This window comes from Entelurus aequoreus, linkage group LG03 (assembly GCF_033978785.1).
Source record: "Entelurus aequoreus isolate RoL-2023_Sb linkage group LG03, RoL_Eaeq_v1.1, whole genome shotgun sequence".
NCBI classification, from domain to species: Eukaryota; Metazoa; Chordata; class Actinopteri; order Syngnathiformes; family Syngnathidae; genus Entelurus; species Entelurus aequoreus.
Genome location: NC_084733.1, coordinates 11,253,203 through 11,275,616, shown reverse-complemented (window position 1 = coordinate 11,275,616; position 22,414 = coordinate 11,253,203). Strand labels below are relative to the sequence as shown.

Here is a 22,414-nt window from a genome sequence, read left to right as displayed (position 1 = left end):
AAAAAAGAAGGAAAGAACCAAGGAGGGAAGGAAGGATGAAAAGAAAGAAGAAAGCAAGGAATAAAGGAAGGATGGAAATAAGTAAGAAAGCAGGGAATAAAGGAAGGATGAAAAAGAAGGAAAGAACCAAGGAGGAAAGGAAGGATGAAAAGAAAGAAGAAAGCAAGGAAGAAAGGAAAGATGGAAATAAGTAAGAAAGCAAGGAAGAGAAAGAAAGGATGGAAATAAGTAAGAAAGCAGGGAATAAAGGAAGGATGAAAAAGAAGGAAAGAACCAAGGAGGGAAGGAAGGATGAAAAGAAAGAAGAAAGCAAGGAATGAAGGAAGGATGGAAATAAGTAAGAAAGCAGGGAATAAAGGAAGGATGAAAAAGAAGGAAAGAACCAAAGAGGGAAGGAAGGATGAAAAGAAAGAAGAAAGCAAGGAATGAAGGAAGGATGGAAATAAGTAAGAAAGCAAGGAATAAAGGAAGATGGAAATAAGTAAGAAAGCAGGGAATAAAGGAAGGATGAAAAAGAAGGAAAGAACCAAAGAGGGAAGGAAGGATGAAAAGAAAGAAGAAAGCAAGGAATGAAGGAAGGATGAAAAAGAAGGAAATAACCAAGGAGGGAAGGAAGGATGAAAAGAAAGAAGAAAGCAAGGAAGAAAGGAAAGATGGAAATAAGTAAGAAAGCAAGGAAGAAAGAAAGGATGGAAATAAGTAAGAAAGCAGGGAATAAAGGAAGGATAAAAAAGAAGGAAAGAACCAAGGAGGGAAGGAAGGATGAAAAGAAAGAAGAAAGCAAGGAATAAAGGAAGGATGGAAATAAGTAAGAAAGCAGGGAATAAAGGAAGGATGAAAAAGAAGGAAAGAACCAAGGAGGAAAGGAAGGATGAAAAGAAAGAAGAAAGCAAGGAAGAAAGGAAAGATGGAAATAAGTAAGAAAGCAAGGAAGAGAAAGAAAGGATGGAAATAAGTAAGAAAGCAGGGAATAAAGGAAGGATGAAAAAGAAGGAAAGAACCAAGGAGGGAAGGAAGGATGAAAAGAAAGAAGAAAGCAAGGAATGAAGGAAGGATGGCCAGAAGGAAGAAAGCAAGGAAGGAAGGAAGGAATATAGAACGCAAGAAAGAAAGAATGGAAAATAGGAAAGAAGGTAGGAAGGAAGGAAATAAGGGAGAAATCAAAGATGGAAGGAAACAATGAAGGAAGTAAAGAATGAAGCAAGGAAGGATGGAAAAAAGGAAGAACACAAGGAATGAAGGAAAAACAGAAATAATTAAATAAGTAAGGAAGGAATGAAGGAAGAATGGATAGAGGAAGGAAATAAGAAAAAGTAAAAGAAGCAAGGAAGAAATAAGAAGGAAAGCAAGGAAGTAAGGACGGAAAACAGGAAGGAAGGCAGGAAGGAAGGAATGTAGAAGCAAGAACGGACGAATAGAATGTAAGAAGGAAGGTAGGAAAGAAGAATGGAAGGAGGAAGCATGGAAAGAAGGACGGAAGGAAGTTAGGAAGCAAGGAAGAGAGGTAAGGAAACAAACAAGGAAGGAAGGAAGGAACAAAGAATGGAAGGAAGGATAGAAAAAGAAAAGCTGGAAGAAAGCAAGGAAGCAAAGAGGAATGGAAAGAAGGAACAAAGCAAGAAAAGAAAGGAAAGTAAGAAAGAAGTTAGGAAGGAAGTTAGGATGCAAGGATGGACGCAAGGAAGGAAGGAAAGAAAGGCGGAATCAAGGATAGAAGAAAACAAAGGAAGGAAAGAAGGAAGCAAGGCTGGGAAAAAAGGAAGGAAGGAAGGAATGTAGGAAGCAAGAACGGATGAATAGAAAGTAAGAAGGAAGGTAGGAAAGAAGAATGGAAGGAGGAAGCAAGGAAGAGAGGTAGGAATTAACGATGCAAGGAAGAAAAGAAGGAAGGAAGGAAGGAAGGAAGGAAGGAAAGAAGAATGGAAGTAAGGATAGAAAAGGAAAAGCTGGAAGAAAGCAAGGAAGCAAGGAGGAATGGAAAGAAGGAACAAAGCAAGAAAGGAAGGAAAGGAAGAAAGAAAATAGGAAGCAAGGAAGGAAGTTAGGATGCAAGGATGGGCGCAAGGAAGGAAAGGCGGACTCAAGGATAGAAGAAAACAATGAAGAAAGGAAAGAAGGAAGCAAGGAAGCAAGGCTGGGAAAAGAGGAAGAAAGGAAAGAATGTAGGAAGCAAGAACGGATGAATAGAAAGTAAGAAGGAAGGTAGGAAAGAAGAACGGAAGGAGGAAGCAAGGAAGAGAGGTAGGAATTAACGATGCAAGGAAGAAAAGAAGGAAGGAAGGAAGGAAAGGAGAATGGAAGGAAGGATGGAAAAAGAAAAGCTGGAAGAAAGCAAGGAAGCAAGGAGGAATGGAAAGAAGGAACAAAGCAAGAAAGGAAGGAAAGTAAGAAAGAAAATAGGAAGCAAGGAAGGAAGTTAGGATGCAAGGACGGACGCAAGGAAGGAAAGAAAGGTGGAATCAAGGATAGAAGAAAACAATGAAGGAAGGAGAGAAGGAAGCAAGGAAGGAAGGCTGGGAAAAAAGGAAATAAGGAAGAAAGCAATGAAAGAAGGAAGGAAGTTAGGAAGGTAAGAAGGAAGTTAGGAAGGTAAGAAGGAAGTTAGGAAGGTAAGAAGGAAGTTAGGAAGGTAAGAAGGAAGTTAGGAAGGGAAGAAGGAAGTTAGGAAGCTAAGAAGGAAGTTGGGAAGGTAAGAAGGAAGTTAGGAAGGTAAGAAGGAAGTTAGGAAGGTAAGAAGGAAGTTATGAAGGTAAGAAGGAAGTTATGAAGGTAAGAAGGAAGTTAGGAAGGTAAGAAGGAAGTTAGGAAGCTAAGAAGGAAGTTAGGAAGGTAAGAAGGAAGTTAGGAAGGTAAGAAGGAAGTTAGGAAGGTAAGAAGGAAGTTAGGAAGGGAAGAAGGAAGTTAGGAAGCTAAGAAGGAAGTTGGAAGCTAAGAAGGAAGTTAGGAAGGTAAGAAGGAAGTTAGGAAGGTAAGAAGGAAGTTAGGAAGCTAAGAAGGAAGTTAGGAAGGTAAGAAGGAAGTTATGAAGGTAAGAAGGAAGTTAGGAAGGTAAGAAGGAAGTTAGGAAGCTAAGAAGGAAGTTAGGAAGGTAAGAAGGAAGTTAGGAAGGTAAGAAGGAAGTTAGGAAGCTAAGAAGGAAGTTAGGAAGGTAAGAAGGAAGTTAGGAAGGTAAGAAGGAAGTTAGGAAGGTAAGAAGGTGTGTATCATGCAGTAGTTTCATCAGTGATGTCATCATCATGAAGAAGATTTCAGTAAAATTAATTTCATGGCGTGAGTGTGAGAAAATAATCACAATAAATATTCAACAATATGTGTTGAGGTTAATGTGTTATCACAAATGTACACAATATTAGTGTGTTGTTGTTGTTCCTCACCTTCAGTTTGTGTTCATGCTCGTTGTTGACGCGCGCCAGCAGCTGCGCCTTACGCCGGTTGAGAGCGTCGATGAGGGCGTCGCACTGCGCCACCAGACACGCCTCGAACTCCACGCCGTTCTCCTACAAGATCCACGTGAACAAAATACCCATGATGCATTGTTCTGTGACACTTTATGTGGAACTGCAGAGGCGTTCAATGTCAGCGGTAAAACACAGCGCTGGCTATACTTTGGGTCGAACCTGAATGTGCTGCACCGTGTTTCTCAGCTGAACCAGGAAGTCTTTGGCCTCGGTGGCTCGGTCGGAGAGTCCGTTGAGAGCCTGAGACAGCTGGCCCTGGAGGGAACACACAGTGTTAGCATTAGCATTGAAGCTAAACATAATGCAAACAGGGAGAGTGTGACGATAGCCATAGAACTGGAAAAGAAGCAAGGAAAACATATCCGTCCTGGCTACTCAGTACAACATGGCCCAGATAATAAAAAACATTTTAAACTTGTAAAATCACAAATCCTTCAGTTTTTCATCGCTCATCTGTCGAGTAACCGTGATCTTCATTTGGGCTCGTTTGGTCAAAGTCCTCAGTGGGAATTTCACAAAGTTTTTACCCAAAATGGCCGATTCAAACCAAAAATGGCCGACTTCCTGTTGTTTTCAAACATGGGTTCTTGAGGATTTTTTTTTGGCGTCCTTTCATGAAATACAAAACCAGTGAAGTTGGCACGTTGTCTAAATCGAAAATAAAAACAGAATACAATAATTTGCAAATCCTTTTCAACCTATATTCAATTGAACAGACTGCAAAGACAAGATACTTAACGTTCGAACTGGAAAACTTTATTTTTTGCAAATATTGGCTCATTCGGAATTTGATGCCTGCAACATGAATAATAATAATAATAATAATGATAGATTTTATTTGTAAAAGCACTTTATATTGAGCAAACAACCTCAAAGTGCTACTACGGAGCCCCTAAAGCAGGGGTCACCAACGCGGTGCCTGCGGGCACCAGGTAGCCCGTAAGTACCAGATGAGTCGCCCGCTGGCCTGTTCTAAAAATAGCTCAAATAGCTGGTGGTTTTTTTTAAATTTTATTTATTTACTAGCAAGCTGGTCTCGCTTTGCTCGACATTTTTGATTCTAAGAGAGACAAAACTCAAATAGAATTTGAAAATCCAAGAAAATATTTTAAAGACTTGATCTTCACTTGTTTAAATAAATTCATTAATTTTTTTACTTTGCTTCTTATAACTTTCAGAAAGACAATTTTAGAGAAAAAATACAACCTTAAAAATTATTTTAAGATTTTTAAACACATATACCTTTTTACCTTTTAAATTCCTTCCTCTTCTTTCCTGACAATTTAAATCAATGTTCAAGTAAATTTATTTATTTTATTGTAAAGAATAATAAATACATTTTAATTTCATTCTTCATTTTAGGTTCTGTTTTTTCGACGAAGAATATTTGTGAAATATTTCTTCAAACTTATTATGATTAAAATTTTAAAAAATTATTCTGGCAAATCTAGAAAATCTGTAGAATCAAATGTAAATCTTATTTCCAAGTATTTTGAATTTCTTTTAAAATGTTTGTTCTGGAAAATATAGAAGAAATAATGATTTGTCTTTGTTAGAAATATATACCTTGGTCCAATTTGTTATATATTCTAACAAAGTGCAGATTGGATTTGAACCTATTTAAAACATGTCATCAAAATTGTAAAATTAATCTTAATCAGGAAAAATTACTAATGATGGTCCATAAATTTTTTTTTTCATTTTTTCAAAAAGATTCAAATTAGCTAGTTTTTCTCTTCTTTTTTTCGGTTGAATTTTGAATTTTAAAGAGTCAAAATTGAAGATAAACTATGTTTCAAAATGTAATTGTCATTTTTTTCGTGTTTTCGCCTCTTTTAAACCGTTCAATAGAGTGTAAATATCATTAATTATTAATAATAACATAGAGTTAAAGGTAAATTGAGCAAATTGGCTATTTCTGGCAATTTATTTAAGTGTGTATCAAACTGGTAGCCCTTCGCATTAATCAGTACCCAAGAAGTAGCTCTTGCTTTCAAAAAGCTTGGTGACCCCTGTCCTAAAGGGAAATGTTTTTTCTCGGGCGCACGAGAAACTTTTTATAAAGTTACAAAAAAATAATAATACATTTTATAATTTATTTATTTTTTTAGACATGTATCTCGTGCGCACGAGATACATGTCTAAAAATAAATAAAAATAAAAATAAATTAAATGTTTTTTGTTTTTTTTATAACTTTATAAAAAGTTTCTCGTGCGCACGAGATAGTTTCTCGTGCCCATAAGATACATGGTAAATCATGAACTAATGAAATCAATAATTAAACAATTATTTAATTAAATGTAATGTTACAATCAATTTTAAAGACATTTTAAGTTTATTTTTTATTTAGCTTCAATTTAGCAATTTTGACACCAATGCTTAAAATAACGCTAAAAAGACAAAGACGCTGTTTTCAAATGTGATTGTCAGATATACAAAATAACTTTTTGACTGATTTTTATGGAATAATTAGGCTTTTTTTATTGTGCTGTCGAAAGAGAGGAATGTTGGACAGGAAGTCTACTACTCGGGGGTTCATGTATGTGAAACGGGATCACGTGACCTCGTGGGAACCGCTCATGCATCACGGAACACAACAAGCACCATATTGTATCTTCTTGTCTCTCGTGCGCCATATTGTATCGTCTTGTCTCTTGTGTGTATCCAAACAAAGAGCTGAGCGACGAGCAGGTACGGTGGAAAAACCCCAAAATGGCGAAAGCTTGTGTCAGCCCTGCTAGCAGCGTTTGCATTCGCCACTCAAATTTTATTGCCTATTGTCAGTGAGGGGTTCACCTTTGACCTACGACGTTTGGGGGAAAACATGACAGCTGCCGCAAGCGTTCCACAGACGGCAGCGTCGAGGGCAACAGCTGAGCAAAGACTTAAATGTAAACTATTGTTAGCTCAGGGCTCACATTTTAAAAGGACTTTCACTAACATCCTGCGAGTAATTGTTTTACTTTGAAACTTTACACACTAAGTGACTTTAAAGGCCTACTGAAAGCCACTACTACCGACCACGCAGTCTGATAGTTTATATATCAATGATGAAATCTTAACATTATAACACATGCCAATACGGCCGGGTTAACTTATAAAGTGACATTTTAAATTTGCCGCTAAACTTCCGGTTCGAAACGCCTCTGAGGATGACGTATGCGCGTGACGTGGACCGGGGAACACGGGTATGCCTTCCACATTGAAGCCAATACGAAAAAGCTCTGTTTTCATTTCATAATTCCACAGTATTCTGGACATCTGTGTTCGTGAATCTGTTGCAATCATGTTCATTGCATTATGAAGAAGGAAGCTGAGCAAGCAAAGAAGAAAGTTGTCGGTGCGAAATGGACGTATTTTTCGAACGTAGTCAGCCACAACAGTACACAGCCGGCGCTTCTTTGTTTACATTCCCGAAAGATGCAGTCAAGATGGAAGAACTCGGATAACAGAGACTCTAACCAGGAGGACTTTTGATTTCGATACACAGACGCCTGTAGAGAACTGGGACAACACAGACTCTTACCAGGATTACTTTGATTTGGATGACAAAGACGCAGACGTGCTACTGTGAGTATGCAGCTTTGGCTTCTAAACATTTGATCGCTTGACCGTATGTGCGCAACTTTTTTTGCGTATGTACGTAACTTTTTTAAAATATATAAGCTTTATGAACCTTGGGTTAGGTGAACGGTCTTTTGGGCTGAGTGATTGTGTGTGTTGATCAGGTGTTTGAATTGTATTGGCGTGTTCTATGGAGCTAGGAGCTAGCATAGGAGCTAGGAGCTAGCATAACACGTACCGTACCGTACGTGCGCGTCACGTACGTAACTTTTTAAAAATATATAAGCTTTATGAACCTTGGGTTAGGTGAACGGTCTTTTGGGCTGAGTGATTGTGTGTGTTGATCAGGTGTTTGAATTGTATTGGCGTGTTCTATGGAGCTAGGAGCTAGCAGAGGAGCTAGGAGCTAGCATAACAAACACGCAGGTGTTTTTATGCAGGATTAATTTGTGGCATATTAAATATAAGCCTGGTTGTGTTGTGGCTAATAGAGTATATATATGTCTTGTGTTTATTTACTGTTGTAGTCATTCCCAGCTGAATATCAGGTCACCCCCGGCTCTCACAGCATCTTCCCTATCTGAATAGCTTCAACTCCCCACTAGTCCTTCACTTGCACTTTACTCATCCACAAATCTTTCATCCTCGCTCAAATTAATGGGGAAATTGTCGCTTTCTCGGTCCGAATCTCTCTCACTTCATGCGGCCATCATTGTAAACAATAGGGAACTTTGCGTATATGTTCAACTGACTACGTCACGCTACTTCCGGTAGGGGCAAGCCTTTTTTTTATCAGATACCAAAAGTTGCAATCTTTATCGTCGTTGTTCTATACTAAATCCTTTCAGCAAAAATATGGCAATATCGCGAAATGATCAAGTATGACACATAGAATAGATCTGCTATCCCCGTTTAAATAAAAAAAATTCATTTCAGTAGGCCTTTAATGATGTTATAACCAGACGTGGGTAGAGTAGCCAGAAATTGTACTCAAGTAAGAGTACTGTTACTTTAGAGTTTTATTACTCAAGTAAAAGTAAGGAGTAGTCACCCAAATATTTACTTGAGTAAAAGTAAAATGTTGTAAAAAAAACTACTCAAGTACTGAGTAACTGATGAGTAACATGTTCGTTTAATGATGACGGCAACAAATAACGCACAAAAACATAAAAATAGCAATGAACAAATTCAGAGCCAGGAATATCTTTTAAGCAACTAAAACAATAATGTATATTAAATAATAATACATTAAAATAAAAACAAATTAAGGCAAATTGAGTCACGATAACTTAACAGCAGCATAGGCTCAGTAGGCAGAGATTACAAAGGAAAATAACAAGTTAGCCTTTACGCAAACCATAAACTGATAGGTGTGGGCTGCACCTGGGAACACACTGTGCACTTCTGATTGGTGTTTGTATGCATGTGTGTGTGTGTGTGTGTGTTTGTGTGTGTGTGTGTGTCTATGAGGCTGCAGTGCGTTAATAAATGTCCCCACACGATGTACATTTGACAGTGATTCATAGCAGAGAAGCTAACATCAGCCTACGGTGACAGCCAAAATATCTACTAACGTTATTACTACGATGTGCTTCCTCAAATTTGACGTTGAGTTCATGTAAGCTGAAATGTCCACTTGTTTTGGGGAGACACATATGACAATGCATTACATAACTGGTTTTTTTTGGTTGTCTGAAGCGTGAACATCGATTTTATGTGAGGCCAGGGGTGTTCGCGTTCGTGGTTGTCTCTGCCATTGTTGTCGTCGTTTGCCGCTGAAACTTTATGTGCAGTTAATCATGTGACCGCCTGGCTCTGTTTGATTGGTGAAACGGAGTCCAACGTCACCAGTGACTGCATTTGATTGGTGAAACGGAGTCAAACGTCACCAGTGACTGCATTTGATTGGTGAAACGGAGTCCAACGTCACCAGTGACTGCATTTGATTGGTGAAATGGAGTCAAACGTCACCCGTGACTGCATTTGATTGGTGAAACGAAGTCCAACGTCACCAGTGACTGCATTTGATTGGTGAAACGAAGTCCAACGTCACCAGTGACTGCATTTGATTGGTGAAACAGAGACAATCGTCACCAGTGACTGCATATGATTGGTGAAACGGAGTCCAACGTCACCAGTGACTGCATTTGATTGGTGAAACGGAGTCAAACGTCACCAGTGACTGTATTTGGTTGGTGAAACGGAGTCAAACGTCACCAGTGACTGCATTTGATTGGTGAAACGAAGTCCAACGTCACCAGTGACTGCATTTGATTGGTGAAACAGAGACAATCGTCACCAGTGACTGCATATGATTGGTGAAACGGAGTCCAACGTCACCAGTGACTGCATTTGATTGGTGAAACGGAGTCAAACGTCACCAGTGACTGTATTTGGTTGGTGAAACGGAGTCAAACGTCACCAGTGACTGCATTTGATTGGTGAAACGAAGTCCAACGTCACCAGTGACTGCATTTGATTGGTGAAACGAAGTCCAACGTCACCAGTGACTGCATTTGATTGGTGAAACAGAGACAATCGTCACCAGTGACTGCATATGATTGGTGAAACGGAGTCCAACGTCACCAGTGACTGCATTTGATTGGTGAAACGGAGTCAAACGTCACCAGTGACTGTATTTGGTTGGTGAAACGGAGTCAAACGTCACCAGTGACTGCATTTGATTGGTGAAACAGAGACAATCGTCACCAGTGACTGCATATGATTGGTGAAACGGAGTCCAACGTCACCAGTGACTGCATTTGATTGGTGAAACGGAGTCAAATGTCACCAGTGACTGTATTTGGTTGGTGAAACGGAGTCAAACGTCACCAGTGACTGCATTTGATTGGTGAAACAGAGTCCAATGTCACCAGTGACTGTATTTGATTGGTGAAACTGAGTCAAACGTCACCAGTGACTGCATTTGATTGGTGAAACGGAGTCAAACGTCACCAGTGACTGTATTTGGTTGGTGAAACGGAGTCAAACGTCACCAGTGACTGTATTTGGTTGGTGAAACGGAGTCAAACGTCACCAGTGACTGCATTTGATTGGTGAAACAGAGACAATCGTCACCAGTGACTGCATATGATTGGTGAAACGGAGTCCAACGTCACCAGTGACTGCATTTGATTGGTGAAACGGAGTCAAACGTCACCAGTGACTGTATTTGGTTGGTGAAACGGAGTCAAACGTCACCAGTGACTGCATTTGATTGGTGAAACAGAGACAATCGTCACCAGTGACTGCATATGATTGGTGAAACGGAGTCCAACGTCACCAGTGACTGCATTTGATTGGTGAAACGGAGTCAAACGTCACCAGTGACTGTATTTGGTTGGTGAAACGGAGTCAAACGTCACCAGTGACTGCATTTGATTGGTGAAACAGAGACAATCGTCACCAGTGACTGCATATGATTGGTGAAACGGAGTCCAACGTCACCAGTGACTGCATTTGATTGGTGAAACGGAGTCAAACGTCACCAGTGACTGCATTTGATTGGTGAAACAGAGACAATCGTCACCAGTGACTGCATATGATTGGTGAAACGGAGTCAAACGTCACCAGTGACTGTATTTGGTTGGTGAAACGGAGTCAAACGTCACCAGTGACTGCATTTGATTGGTGAAACGGAGTCATGTGATAGATCCTACTTTGAAGGTCTGTCTGACAAACCAAAACAAACAAAGCGTGCATTAACAGATCGATAAAAATCCGTAGCGAGTAGCGAGCTGAATGTAGATAAATGGAGCGGAGTAAAAGTAGCGTTTCTTCACTATAAATATACTCAAGTACAAGTAAAAGTATGTTGCATTAAAACTACTCTTGGAAGTTGTTAGAATAATTATATTATATATATTATCACACTAACTTTAGTATGCTTAAAGTCCGTTGCTTTAGTTATTTAGCTATTGTGCTCAAGTTGGACTTTTCTAATCTGTGCGAGGACAAATACTTCTTGTCTGAGGGGTGGCCTCAGCCGTAGATGTTATCTTTGTTTTAGCCCGCTAACAGCCAAGGACTTCAATGACCTCAACGAAGATAATATGACAGCACGCAGACGAAGCAGAGACTTCAAGGACCTCAACGGAGATAAGATGACAACACGCAGACGAAGCGGGGACAAGGCGAAATCACAAGGCCCCCAGCACATTCCGTCACGTATCGTGCGTCCTGGACCTGCTTTGCATAACATATGTGACTACTCCTTTTAGAGGCGGGCTCAGTATTGTTGACTGTGGAACTCCTGAATAAATAGAGGGACGCAGGAGCTGAACCTTAGAGCGTAACGCGAGTTCCATGCGTTCTCCTCATGAGCTAAATTGAACTCTGTCTCTGATTGATTCCTTGCTTCTTGTCTGATTAATAAATGTCATCAGTGCTTGAACCTGACAGAAGTAGCATTTATCCCAAAAGTTACTCAAGTAGATGTAACGGAGTAAATGTAGCGCGTTACTACCCACCTCTGGTTACTACCCACCACTTTGTAGAAAAAAAAATAAGAAAAAGCAGGCTTCGCTACACATCTTAATTAAAAGTCAACTATTTGTCAGGTAGTTACAGACATGGGAGCTGTAGACTATGCCAGTGATTTTCAACCACCGTGCCGCGGCAAATGATGCAACTTCACCTAATTGGTCCAAAAAAATGTTTTTTTGCAAATGAATAATCATAATAATGTGCCGTTGTCTAGTGCCTGTGCTGTGTAGAGCTCGGCAGGGTAATCTTGTAATACTCCATATCAGTAGGGGGCAGCAGGTAGTTCATTGCTTTGTAGAAGTCGGAACGCGTCGAGGATGGTTTGTCGTGATCCCAACATGCAGAGCATGACAGCGTGCAGGTAAAAAAGGTATGTAACGCTTAAACCAAAAATGAACAAAAGGCAAGTCCCGCTAGGAAAAGGCACTGAAGCATAGGGATGGCTATGTAAAACAAAAGTAAAACTGAACTGGCTACAAAGTCAACAAAAACAGAATGCTGGACGACAGCAAAAACTTACAGCGTGCAGAGCAAAGACGGCGTCCACAAAGCACATCCCGTACATGACATGACAATCGACAATGTCCCCACAACGCACAACCTAAATAGTCTTGATTGCGAACACAAAGCAGGTTCAAAGGAAGGCGTGAAGCTGCTACAGGAGAACACCAACAAAACAGGAAGGGTCACCAAAATAACAGCGCAAGACAGGAACTAAAGCGCGACACACAGCAAACAACAAACAAACTCAAAATAAGGCACGACAACCTGGTGGAGTTTCATTTTTTAACCTTTTAACCGAGTGTTGCTAACCAAGAATAATGTTAAAGTATTCATATTCTCTTCTTTTATGCTCGTTCAAGTTGCTGTTGTTTTTAGTTTTAGTTCGTATCCAATCAGAATTCAGCTGGCTTATGTTGCCTGAATGAAATCTGACCGAGGGCTTCAGAATCAACAAACTGTGAGTGAACGGGCACACATACAGTGTGATAGACAGTCGCGATAGCCAATCAGATCGCGAGTTGTTGTCAGTAAGGCCTTCTAGATCAGTGTTTTTCAACCTTTGAGGCGGCGGCGTTTCTGGGTGTTGTTGATAAATGGCATTGGCTTTGCATAGTAGAGTTTTAACTTGCACTTACAGATGTAGCGACCAACTGTAGGTACTGACAGTGGTTTTCTGAAGTGTTCCTGAGCCCATGTGGTGATATCCTTTACACACCGATGTCGCTTTTTGATGCAGTACCGCCTGAGGGAATCGAAAGTCACGGGCATCCAACGTTACGTGCAGTGATTTCTCCAGATTCTCTGAAGCTTTTGACGACATTACGGACCGTAGATGGCGAAATCCCTAAATTCCTTGAAATAGCTGGTTGAGAAATGTTGATTGGTTAGCTCGGTTATTCATGGCAAGCCGCGAGGGCCAAAGCTTATTACTATGAATAGCTATGCTAGTGTTGCTAACCTAGCATGATGTTAAGGTTAAGTTAGTATGTAGCTCAAATAGCTATATTAGTGTTGCTAACTTAGAATGATGTTAAACTGTGATGTTAGCATGTAGCTCACATTTATATGCTAGTGTTGCTAGCCTAGCATGATGTTCAAATGTAATGTTAGCATGTTTTTGATTGATTGATTGAAACTTTTATTAGTAGATTGCACAGTACAGTACATATTCCGTACAATTGACCACTAAATGTAAACACCTAAATAACTTTTTCAACTTGTTTAAGTCGGGGTCCACGTTAATCAATTCATGGTAGCTATGCTAGTGTTGCCAACTTAGAATGACGTTAAAATTTAATGTTAGGATGTAGCTAACGTAGCTATGCTAGTGTTGTTAACCTAGAATGATCCATCCATCCATCCATTTTCTACGGCATGTCCCTTACGGGGTCTTGGGGGGTGCTGGAGCCGATGTAAAATGTCATGTTAGCATGTAGCTCACATTTCTATGCTAGTGTTGCTAATCTAGCATGACGTTAAAGCTAAGTTAGTATGTAGCTCAAAAAGCTATGCTAATGTTACTGACTTATAGAATGATGTTAGAATGTAATGTTAGCATGTAGCTCAAATGGCTATGCTAGTGCTGCTAACTTAGAATGACGTTAAAATGTAATGTTAGCATGTAGCTCAAATGGCTATGCTAGTGCTGCTAACTTAGAATGACGTTAAAATGTAATGTTAGCATGTAGCTCCCATAGCTATGGTAGTGTTGCTAACCTACAATAATGTAAAATGTAATGTTAGCATGTAGCTCACATTTCTATGCTAGTGTTGCTAACCTAGCATGATGTTAAAGTTAAGTTAGTATGTAGCTCACATAGCTATGCTGGTGTTGCTAACCTTAAAATATGTTGAAATGTAATGTTAGCATGTAGCTCAAATAGCTGTGCTAGTGTTGCTAACTTAGAATGATGTTAAAATGTAGCTCACATAGTTATGCTAGTGTTGCTAACCTAGAATGATGTAAAATGTAATGTTAGCATGTAGCTCACATTTCTATGCTAGTGTTGCTAACCTAGCATGATGTTAAAGCTAAGTTAGCATGTAGCTCAAATAGCTATGCTAGTGTTGCTAACTTAGAATGACGTCAAAATGTAATGTTAGGATGTAGCTCACATAGCTATGCTAGTGTTGCTAACCTAGACTGATGTAAAATGTAATGTTAGCATGTAGCTCACGTTTCTATGCTAGTCTTGCTAACCTAGCATGATGTTAAAGCTAAGTTAGGATGTAGCTCAAATAGCTATGCTAATGTTACTAACCTTGAATGATGTTAAAATGTATTGGTAGCATGTAGCTCAAATAGCTATGCTAGTGCTGCTAACTTAGAATTACGTTAAAATGTAATGTTAGGATGTAGCTCCCATAGCTATGCTATTGTTGCTAAGCTAGAATGATGTCAAATGTAATGTTTGCATGTAGCTCACATTTCTATGCTAGTCTTGCTAACCTAGTACAATGTTAAAAGTTTAATTTAGCATATAGCTCACATAGCTATGCTAGTGATGCTAATGTTTGTGTCCTTCTATCACACTCCTTAATGTTACGTTAAAAGTATGTTAGCATAGATAAAAGAGGCCCTTGGGTGCTTCCTTTTTTGGAAGCACAAATCATCCGAGTAATGAAGCCAAGAAGAAAACACGTGCGGCGCGTGAATAATTCACTATCTACGCCCCGGGGGGGCCATTCTGTTGTATTATTGTTTATACTTTGTGTGTTAACAGCAAACTTTTTAGTATCAAACCCCTAATGAGGAAGCTGGGAAGCACACGGACAAGAGCAGGAATAACAAAGCTCAGCGAGTGGAATATTAATATTTCACAGTCTAATAGCATCGTAGCCCAGTTTCACCCCACGTTCGCTTATACTCACACAGAACTATAATAAAAACATTTATCCATATTAAAATCACAGCTTTTATGTGGTAAAACATTATGTGCAACAGGACGACTGTATTATTCATCACTTGCATCATCTATAATGCACAAGACGCTCTTATTGACACCAAAAAGGCAGTGCAATCTTGATGATGGTAATAATAATAATAATTATGAGCACAGGGAAATGGGATTCCTTATTTGACGCCCACACGGGACAGCGCCAAAGGAAATGGGACGCACGTGATTTATTCTCAGCGCTGTCCGATTTGTCAAGCGAGAGCGTCGACTAATATGCCAGATAAATATTGCTGCTGTTTTACATTTAAAAAGGGAAATATTTTGTCAATTTATTCATATTAATTATAACAATAACACATTTTATTTAGAAGCACTTTTTTAAAAACTTGAAGACAATTAACAATAAGCAAAAAAGTAGAATTGAAAAAATAATGCACACATACTGGTTGTGTTTATTTTACTGCATTTCTACGGGTTTAAATACTATTTTATAGCATTTTTAAGGGTTGAAATACTGTAATTTATGAGTTTTAAGGGTTAAAAGACGATTTCATGGCATTTTTTTAAGGATTAAATCATCATTTTTTAGGGTTGAAAGACTACTTTAATGTATTTTTTAAGGTTTAAAAGACTATTTTATGACATTTTTTTAAGGGTTAAAATATTGAATTTTATGGCATTTTTTAAATAATTAAATGATTATTTTATAAAAAATGTAAGGATTGAAAGACTAATTTAAGGAAGATGTTTAAAGGTTAAAACATTGTAATTAGTAGTATGGCATTTTAAAGAATTAAACTATTGTATTTTATGGCATTTTTTAAGGGTTAAAATATTGAATTTTATGGCATTTTTTAAATAATTAAATGATTATTTTATAAAAAATGTAAGGATTGAAAGACTAATTTAAGAAAGATGTTTAAAGGTTAAAACATTGTAATTAGTAGTATTGCATTTAAAAAAATTAAACTATTGTATTTTATGGCATTTTTTAAGGGTTAAAATATTGAATTTTATGGCATTTTTTAAATAATAAAATGATTATTTTATAACATTTTTAAGGGTTGAAAGACTGTAATTTAAGAAAAATGTTTAAAGGTTAAAACATTGTAATTAGTAGTATGGCATTTTTAAGAATTAAATAATTGTATTTAATGGCATTTTTTAAGGGTTAAAATTTTGAATTTTATGGCATTTTTTAAATAATTAAATGATTATTTTATAACATTTTTAAGGGTAGAAAGACTCTAATTCAAGAAAAATGTTTAAAGGTTAAAACATTGTAATTACTAGTATGCCATTTTTAAGAATTAAATTATTGTATTATTGAGTTGAAATACTGTAATTTGTGAGTTTTAAGGGGTAAAAGACTATTTCATGGCATTGTTTAAGGATTAGATCATTATTTTTTAGGGTTGAAAGACTACTTTAATGTATTTTTTAAGGTTTAAAAGACTATTTTATGACATTTTTTTAAGGGTTAAAATATTGAATTTTATGGCATTTTTTAAACAATTAAATGATTATTTTATAAAAAATGTAAGGATTGAAAGACTAATTTAAGGAAGATGTTTAAAGGTTAAAACATTGTAATTAGTAGTATGGCATTTTAAAGAATTAAACTATTGTATTTTATGGCATTTTTTAAGGGTTAAAATATTGAATTTTATGGCATTTTTTAAATAATAAAATGACTATTTCATAACATTTTTAAGGGTTGAAAGACTGTAATTTAAGAAAAATGTTTAAAGGTTAAAACATTGTAATTAGTAGTATGGCATTTTTAAGAATTAAATAATTGTATTTAATGGCATTTTTTAAGGGTTAACATTTTTAATTTTATGGCATTTTTTAAATAATTAAATGATTATTTTATAACATTTTTAAGGGTAGAAAGACTAATTCAAGAAAAATGTTTAAAGGTTAAAACATTGTAATTACTAGTATGCCATTTTTAAGAATTAAATTATTGTATTATTGAGTTGAAATACTGTAATTTGTGAGTTTTAAGGGGTAAAAGACTATTTCATGGCATTGTTTAAGGATTAAATCATTATTTTTTAGGGTTGAAAGACTACTTTAATGTATTTTTTAAGGTTTAAAAGACTGTATTTTATGACATGTTTTAAGGGTTAAAATATTGAATTTTATGGCATTTTTCAAATAATCAAATTATTATTTTATAACATTTTTAAGGGTTGAAAGACTATAATTTAAGAAAAATGTTTAAAGGTTAAAACAGTAATTACTAATATGGCATTTTTAAGAATAAAATTCTTGTATTTTAGTACTATGGCATTTTTAAGAATTAAAATATTGTATTTTATGGCATTTTTTAAGGGTTAAAATATTTAATTTTATGGCATTTTTTAAATAATAAAATGATTATTTTATAACATTTTTAAGGGTTGAAAGACTGTAATTTAAGAAAAATGTTTAAAGGTTAAAACAGTAATTACTAATATGGCATTTTTAAGAATAAAATTCTTGTATTTTATGGCATTTTTTTAAGGGTTAAAATATTGAATTTTATGGCATTTTAAAAATAATTAAATGATTATTTTATAACATTTTTAAGGGTTGAAAGACTGTAATTCAAGAAAAATGTTTAAAGGTTAAAACATTGTAAATACTAGTATGCCATTTTTAAGAATTCAATTATTGTATTTTATGGCATTTCTAAGGGTTAAAATACTATTTTATAGCATTTTTTAAGGGTTGAAATACTGGGTTAACAGACATGTTTATGTCATTTATTTAAAGAATAAAACACTATAATTTTAGTGTTTTTTAATTTAGGATTAAATGGCATTTTTCAACGGTTAAAACTTTGTAATTTAATAAAAAAGGCTAAAAGACAATTTAAGGGTTGAAAGACTAATTTAAGAAAAATGTTCAAAGATTAAAACATTGTAATTATAGCATGGGATTTTTAAGAATTAAATTATTGTATTTAATGGCATTTTTAAGGGTTGAAAAATTATTTTTATGTAATTTTTTAGGTTGAAAATACTGTTTTTTCTGGCATTTATTAAGAATTAAAAGACTGCATTTTTGGCATTTATTAAATGATTAAATGACTTTTATGGCATTTAATAAAAGGTTAAAGAATGCAAAGTCATTTTTCTAAGGGTTAAATATTTTATAGCATGTTTAAGGCTTAAAAGACTTTAATTACATTTTGTATCAAAGGTTAAAACATTGTAATTTATACATTTTCAAGGGTTAACAGATGTGTTTATGTCATTTATTTAAGGAAAACAAACAATTACAAACTTTTAAGGGTTAAACTGTATTTATTGGTATTTTGGAAGGGTTAAAAGACATTTTCAATGGCATTTTAAACACTGTATTCTATGTCATTTTTTTAAGGTTTACAAAACTGTCTTTTATTTATTTTTTAAGGGTTAAACAGGAAATAGTGTCAAAGCGCTTTGAGTCCCTGATGGTAGAAAAGCACTATACAAGTATAACCCATTTACCATTTACCATTTTTTCTGGCATTTATTAAGAATTAAAAGACTGCATTTTTGGCATTTATTAAATGATTAAATGACTGTATTTTATGGCATTTAACAAAGGGTTAAAGTCTACAATGTCATTTTTCTAAGGGTTAAATATTATTTTATAGCATGTTTTAAATTTTTATCAAAGGTTAAAACATTGTAATTTATAAATTTTTAAGGGTTAACAGATGTTTTTATGTCATTTATTTAAGGAAAAAAAAAGGGTTAAACAGGAAATAGTGTCAAAGCGCTTTGAGTACCTTGATGGTAGAAAAGCACTATACAAGTATAAGAATTAAAAGACTGCATTTTTGCATTTATTAAATGATTAAATGACTGTATTTTATGGCATTTAACAAAGGGTTAAAGTCTACAATGTCATTTTTCTAAGGGTTGAATATTATTTTATAGCATGTTTAAGGCTCAAAAGACTAATTTTACATTTTTATCAAAGGTTAAAACATTGTAATTTATAAATTTTTAAGGGTTAACAGATGTGTTTATGTCATGTATTTAAGGGAAAAAAAACACTATAATCTTTTAAGGGTTAAACTGTATTTATTGGTATTTTGGAAGGGTTAAAAGACAATTTCAATGGCATTTTAAACACTGTATTCTATGTCATTTTTTTAAGGTTTACAAAACTGTCTTTTATTTAATTTTTAAGGGTTAAACACTGTACTTTGTGTCATTTTTAAGACGGTCTTACATGATTTAGTGCTAATAGTACAGTTACTATTGTAAATGCTCCAAAAATGTTTAAAGGTTAAAACATTGTAATTACTAGTATGGCATTTTTAACAATGAAATTATTGTATTTTAAGGCAATTCTAAGGGTTAAAATACTATTTTAAAGCATTTTTAAGGGATAAAATACTATCTGTCTTTTATTGAATTTTTAAGGGTTAAACACTGTGCTTTGTGTCATTTTTAAGACGGTGTTACATGATGTAGTGATAATAGTACAGTTACTACTGTAAATGCTCCAAAAATGTTTAAAGGTTAAAACATTGTAATTACTAGTATGGCATTTTTAACAATGAAATTATTGTATTTTAAGGCATTTCTAAGGGTTAAAATACTATTTTAAAGCATTTTTAAGGGTTAAAATACTATCTGTCTTTTATTTAATTTTTAAGGGTTAAACACTGTGCTTTGTGTCATTTTTAAGACGGTGTTACATGATGTAGTGATAATAGTACAGTTACTACTGTAAATGCTCCAATTAACGCCACTATTCATTGAACCACAGAGTCTCTTATAGTCATCATCATGTCCTGATACAACTTTTTCGCTTCCGATACAATACCGATATTGAACTGATACGATATTAGCATAAATCCCTTGTATTATTTTGTAGGGCAAAATGTCAGAAAAGGTTCACTCAAGTGAAATGAGGCAAACAGAGAAGAAATGGATGGATGGATGGATTTGTGGGCCTCGTAGCGTGACAGCAAACACTCATAAGTAGCGTCGCTTTTTAAAAAAATAATAATTTTGAAGCGATGCGGACGAGAGAGACGCTGGCAGGTTCTGAACACGACGCGAGGAAGCGCGAGAGGAGGAGAATACTAAAGAGGGAGGCAGTCCAGACCTCTGCTGCTGAGTGCGACAACAAAAGGGATGCTGGTTGCCATGGAGGCCATCTCCTTCACCCCCCCAAAAAAAGTGTTTGCAAAGTTGCCCGACGACGGTAAAGATGAAAAATTTATCTTTTAAAATGATAGCGAGCTAATCGACAGGTTTTTTGTTTTTTTTTCTCCTTACAAAGTGTCACTTCATTAGGTACACCTGCACTTTCTAATGAGATGCAATCAAAAATTCCTATTTTAAGACAATAAATGTTGGAATACAGGACAAAATGTGTAGATTTTATACTACAACTGCAGTGCGATTCAAAATGAGCAGTGTTGGGTTAGTTACTGAAAACCAGTAACTAGTTACTTTATTTCAAAAGTAACTGAGTTACTAACTCAGTTACTTACACCAAAAAGTAATGCGTTCACTATTTAGTTACTTTTTTTTTTTTCTTTTTTTTTTTAAAGCTCCCATTAATGCTCTTTTAGCCTTCATGTCAGTACTGTTATTGCACTGGAGAATAATACAATGTGTTGATCAACTTGACATGCATTTGCATCACTGAACTCTGCTAAGCAATGTGGTCTACGTACAACACACAAAGACAAAGATATGTTTCAAAAAAATGAATTTTTTTTTTTTACATAAATAAATACAATCATGTGTGCTTACGGACTGTATCCCTGAAGACTGTATTGATCTATATTGATATATAATGTATATATTGTGTTTTTTATGTTGATTTGATTAAAAAAAAAAAAAAAAAAAAAAAAATTTTTTTTTTTTTTTTTTAAAATTTCTTGTGCGGCCCAGTACCAATCGGTCGGCTCGGTGGTTGGGGACCACTGTTCTAGCACATGCGCTGCAATGGCTCTATCAATGTTGTCCTGGCTAGCAGTCCCTCCGTTAAAATCCTTAAGTGGAGGTGAAGTCTCTCTTTATGAGCTTCGTCGAAGCATGTTGCTTTCGTAGCTGTTTCAGCAGATTTGAATTGCTGTTTTGGGCAGTAGATAGGATCTTTGATCCAAGACACAACTTACATTTAACTAAAATGTTCTTTTCTTTGTGCTCGACAAAAGAAAAGTAGTGAGAATATCTCCATGTTAAGAAACTCGACTTCAGCTCCGCCATGATGTTTTGTTAGTAAACGCAGACACGCCCCCTTCCCTTTCCCACACCCAGACACAGACAGAGCACGCCTCTTCTCTTGTCCCCGTTGTGACACAAGAAGATTCAGAAGGACGACACTGCAACTCTCCAATAAAACACACTCAGATCTTCTCAGTTTCTAGCCGATACTACATGAAAAATAACGTAAAATAACGCAGTAACGCATCATGTAGTAACGGTAACTGAGTTACTGAATATAAAAAATAACGCGTTACTAGTTACCGCCGAAAATAACGCCGTTACTTTGTAACACGTTAGTCCCAACACTGAAAATGAGGCATGTCTATGATCATTGTCATCTCAGGGCATTCAATCGATCACAACTGGACTGATTGGTTTGTCTTAGAAGACGTTTCGCCTCTCATCCGAGTAGGCTTCATCAGTTCGTGCTCATAGACTTAAACTTACCGTATTTCCCGGACTATAAGGCGCACCTAAAATCCTTTTTTCCCCCCACAAAACTCGACAGTGCGCCTTGTAACCCGGTGCTCCTGATGTACGGAATAATTCTGGTTTTGCTTACCGACCTCGAAGCAATTTTATTTGGTACATGGTGTACTGATAAGTGTGACCAGTAGATGGCAGTCAAACATAAGAGATACGTGTGGACTGCACTATGATGTGAATTTGACTCAAGTAAACGACACCAACATTTTATATGTTTCCATTGAAAATATAGAACATTACACACGGCACAAAAAATCTATCAAAAGTTTTTTTATATGACTTTGGTAAGCTATGAAGCCGCACCGCTTGATGTGCTTCAACATTTTTTTAGGGTGTGAGTATAAGGTAAGACATATTATCTAGCGTTTTGTTTCGCAATATTATGCAAAAGCAACTTTTCTTAACTTCTGGTACATGCTGATCTGTATTTGGGATCTGCATAAATTATGAAAAATTGCACGCGTCCGCCTTTGTAGTCCGTGTCGACACCGTAGTCAATAAGCTTCTTCTTTTTATCTACCTTCTTGTTATGTGACATTCATCCTCTGCTGTTGCCATTTCTAATATAAAGTAATGTAAAGTTCTTACTTATATCTGTCAGTAAACTCGCCATGAAAGCGCTAAAACATACCGGTGTAGTGAGTTTACATTATTCACCCAAGTAACTTTAGTTATTAGAGTTCCGGTCGGACAGTTTTTCATGGGACAGCAATATTGTTGTTTCCGGATGAGAAGATGCTGCTCCGTTATTGATTGAAGTAAAGTCTGAATGTCATTAAAACAGTTAGCTCCATCTTTTGACAC

At 36.1% G+C, this 22,414-nt stretch overlaps 1 protein-coding gene across 2 annotated transcripts in view; it reads right to left on the bottom strand.

Moving 5' to 3' along the window:
* The window catches only part of trim9 (tripartite motif containing 9), a 79,121-nt gene that overhangs the window by 40,688 nt on the left and 16,019 nt on the right, over window positions 1-22,414 (bottom strand). For both annotated transcript variants that reach the window (XM_062041184.1, XM_062041185.1), the window contains exons 2-3: window positions 3,618-3,713; window positions 3,375-3,497 (exon numbers count right to left, since the gene is read on the bottom strand). In XM_062041184.1, coding sequence (XP_061897168.1) covers window positions 3,375-3,497; window positions 3,618-3,713 — 219 coding nt within the window. The remainder of the gene's footprint in view (window positions 1-3,374; window positions 3,498-3,617; window positions 3,714-22,414) is intronic.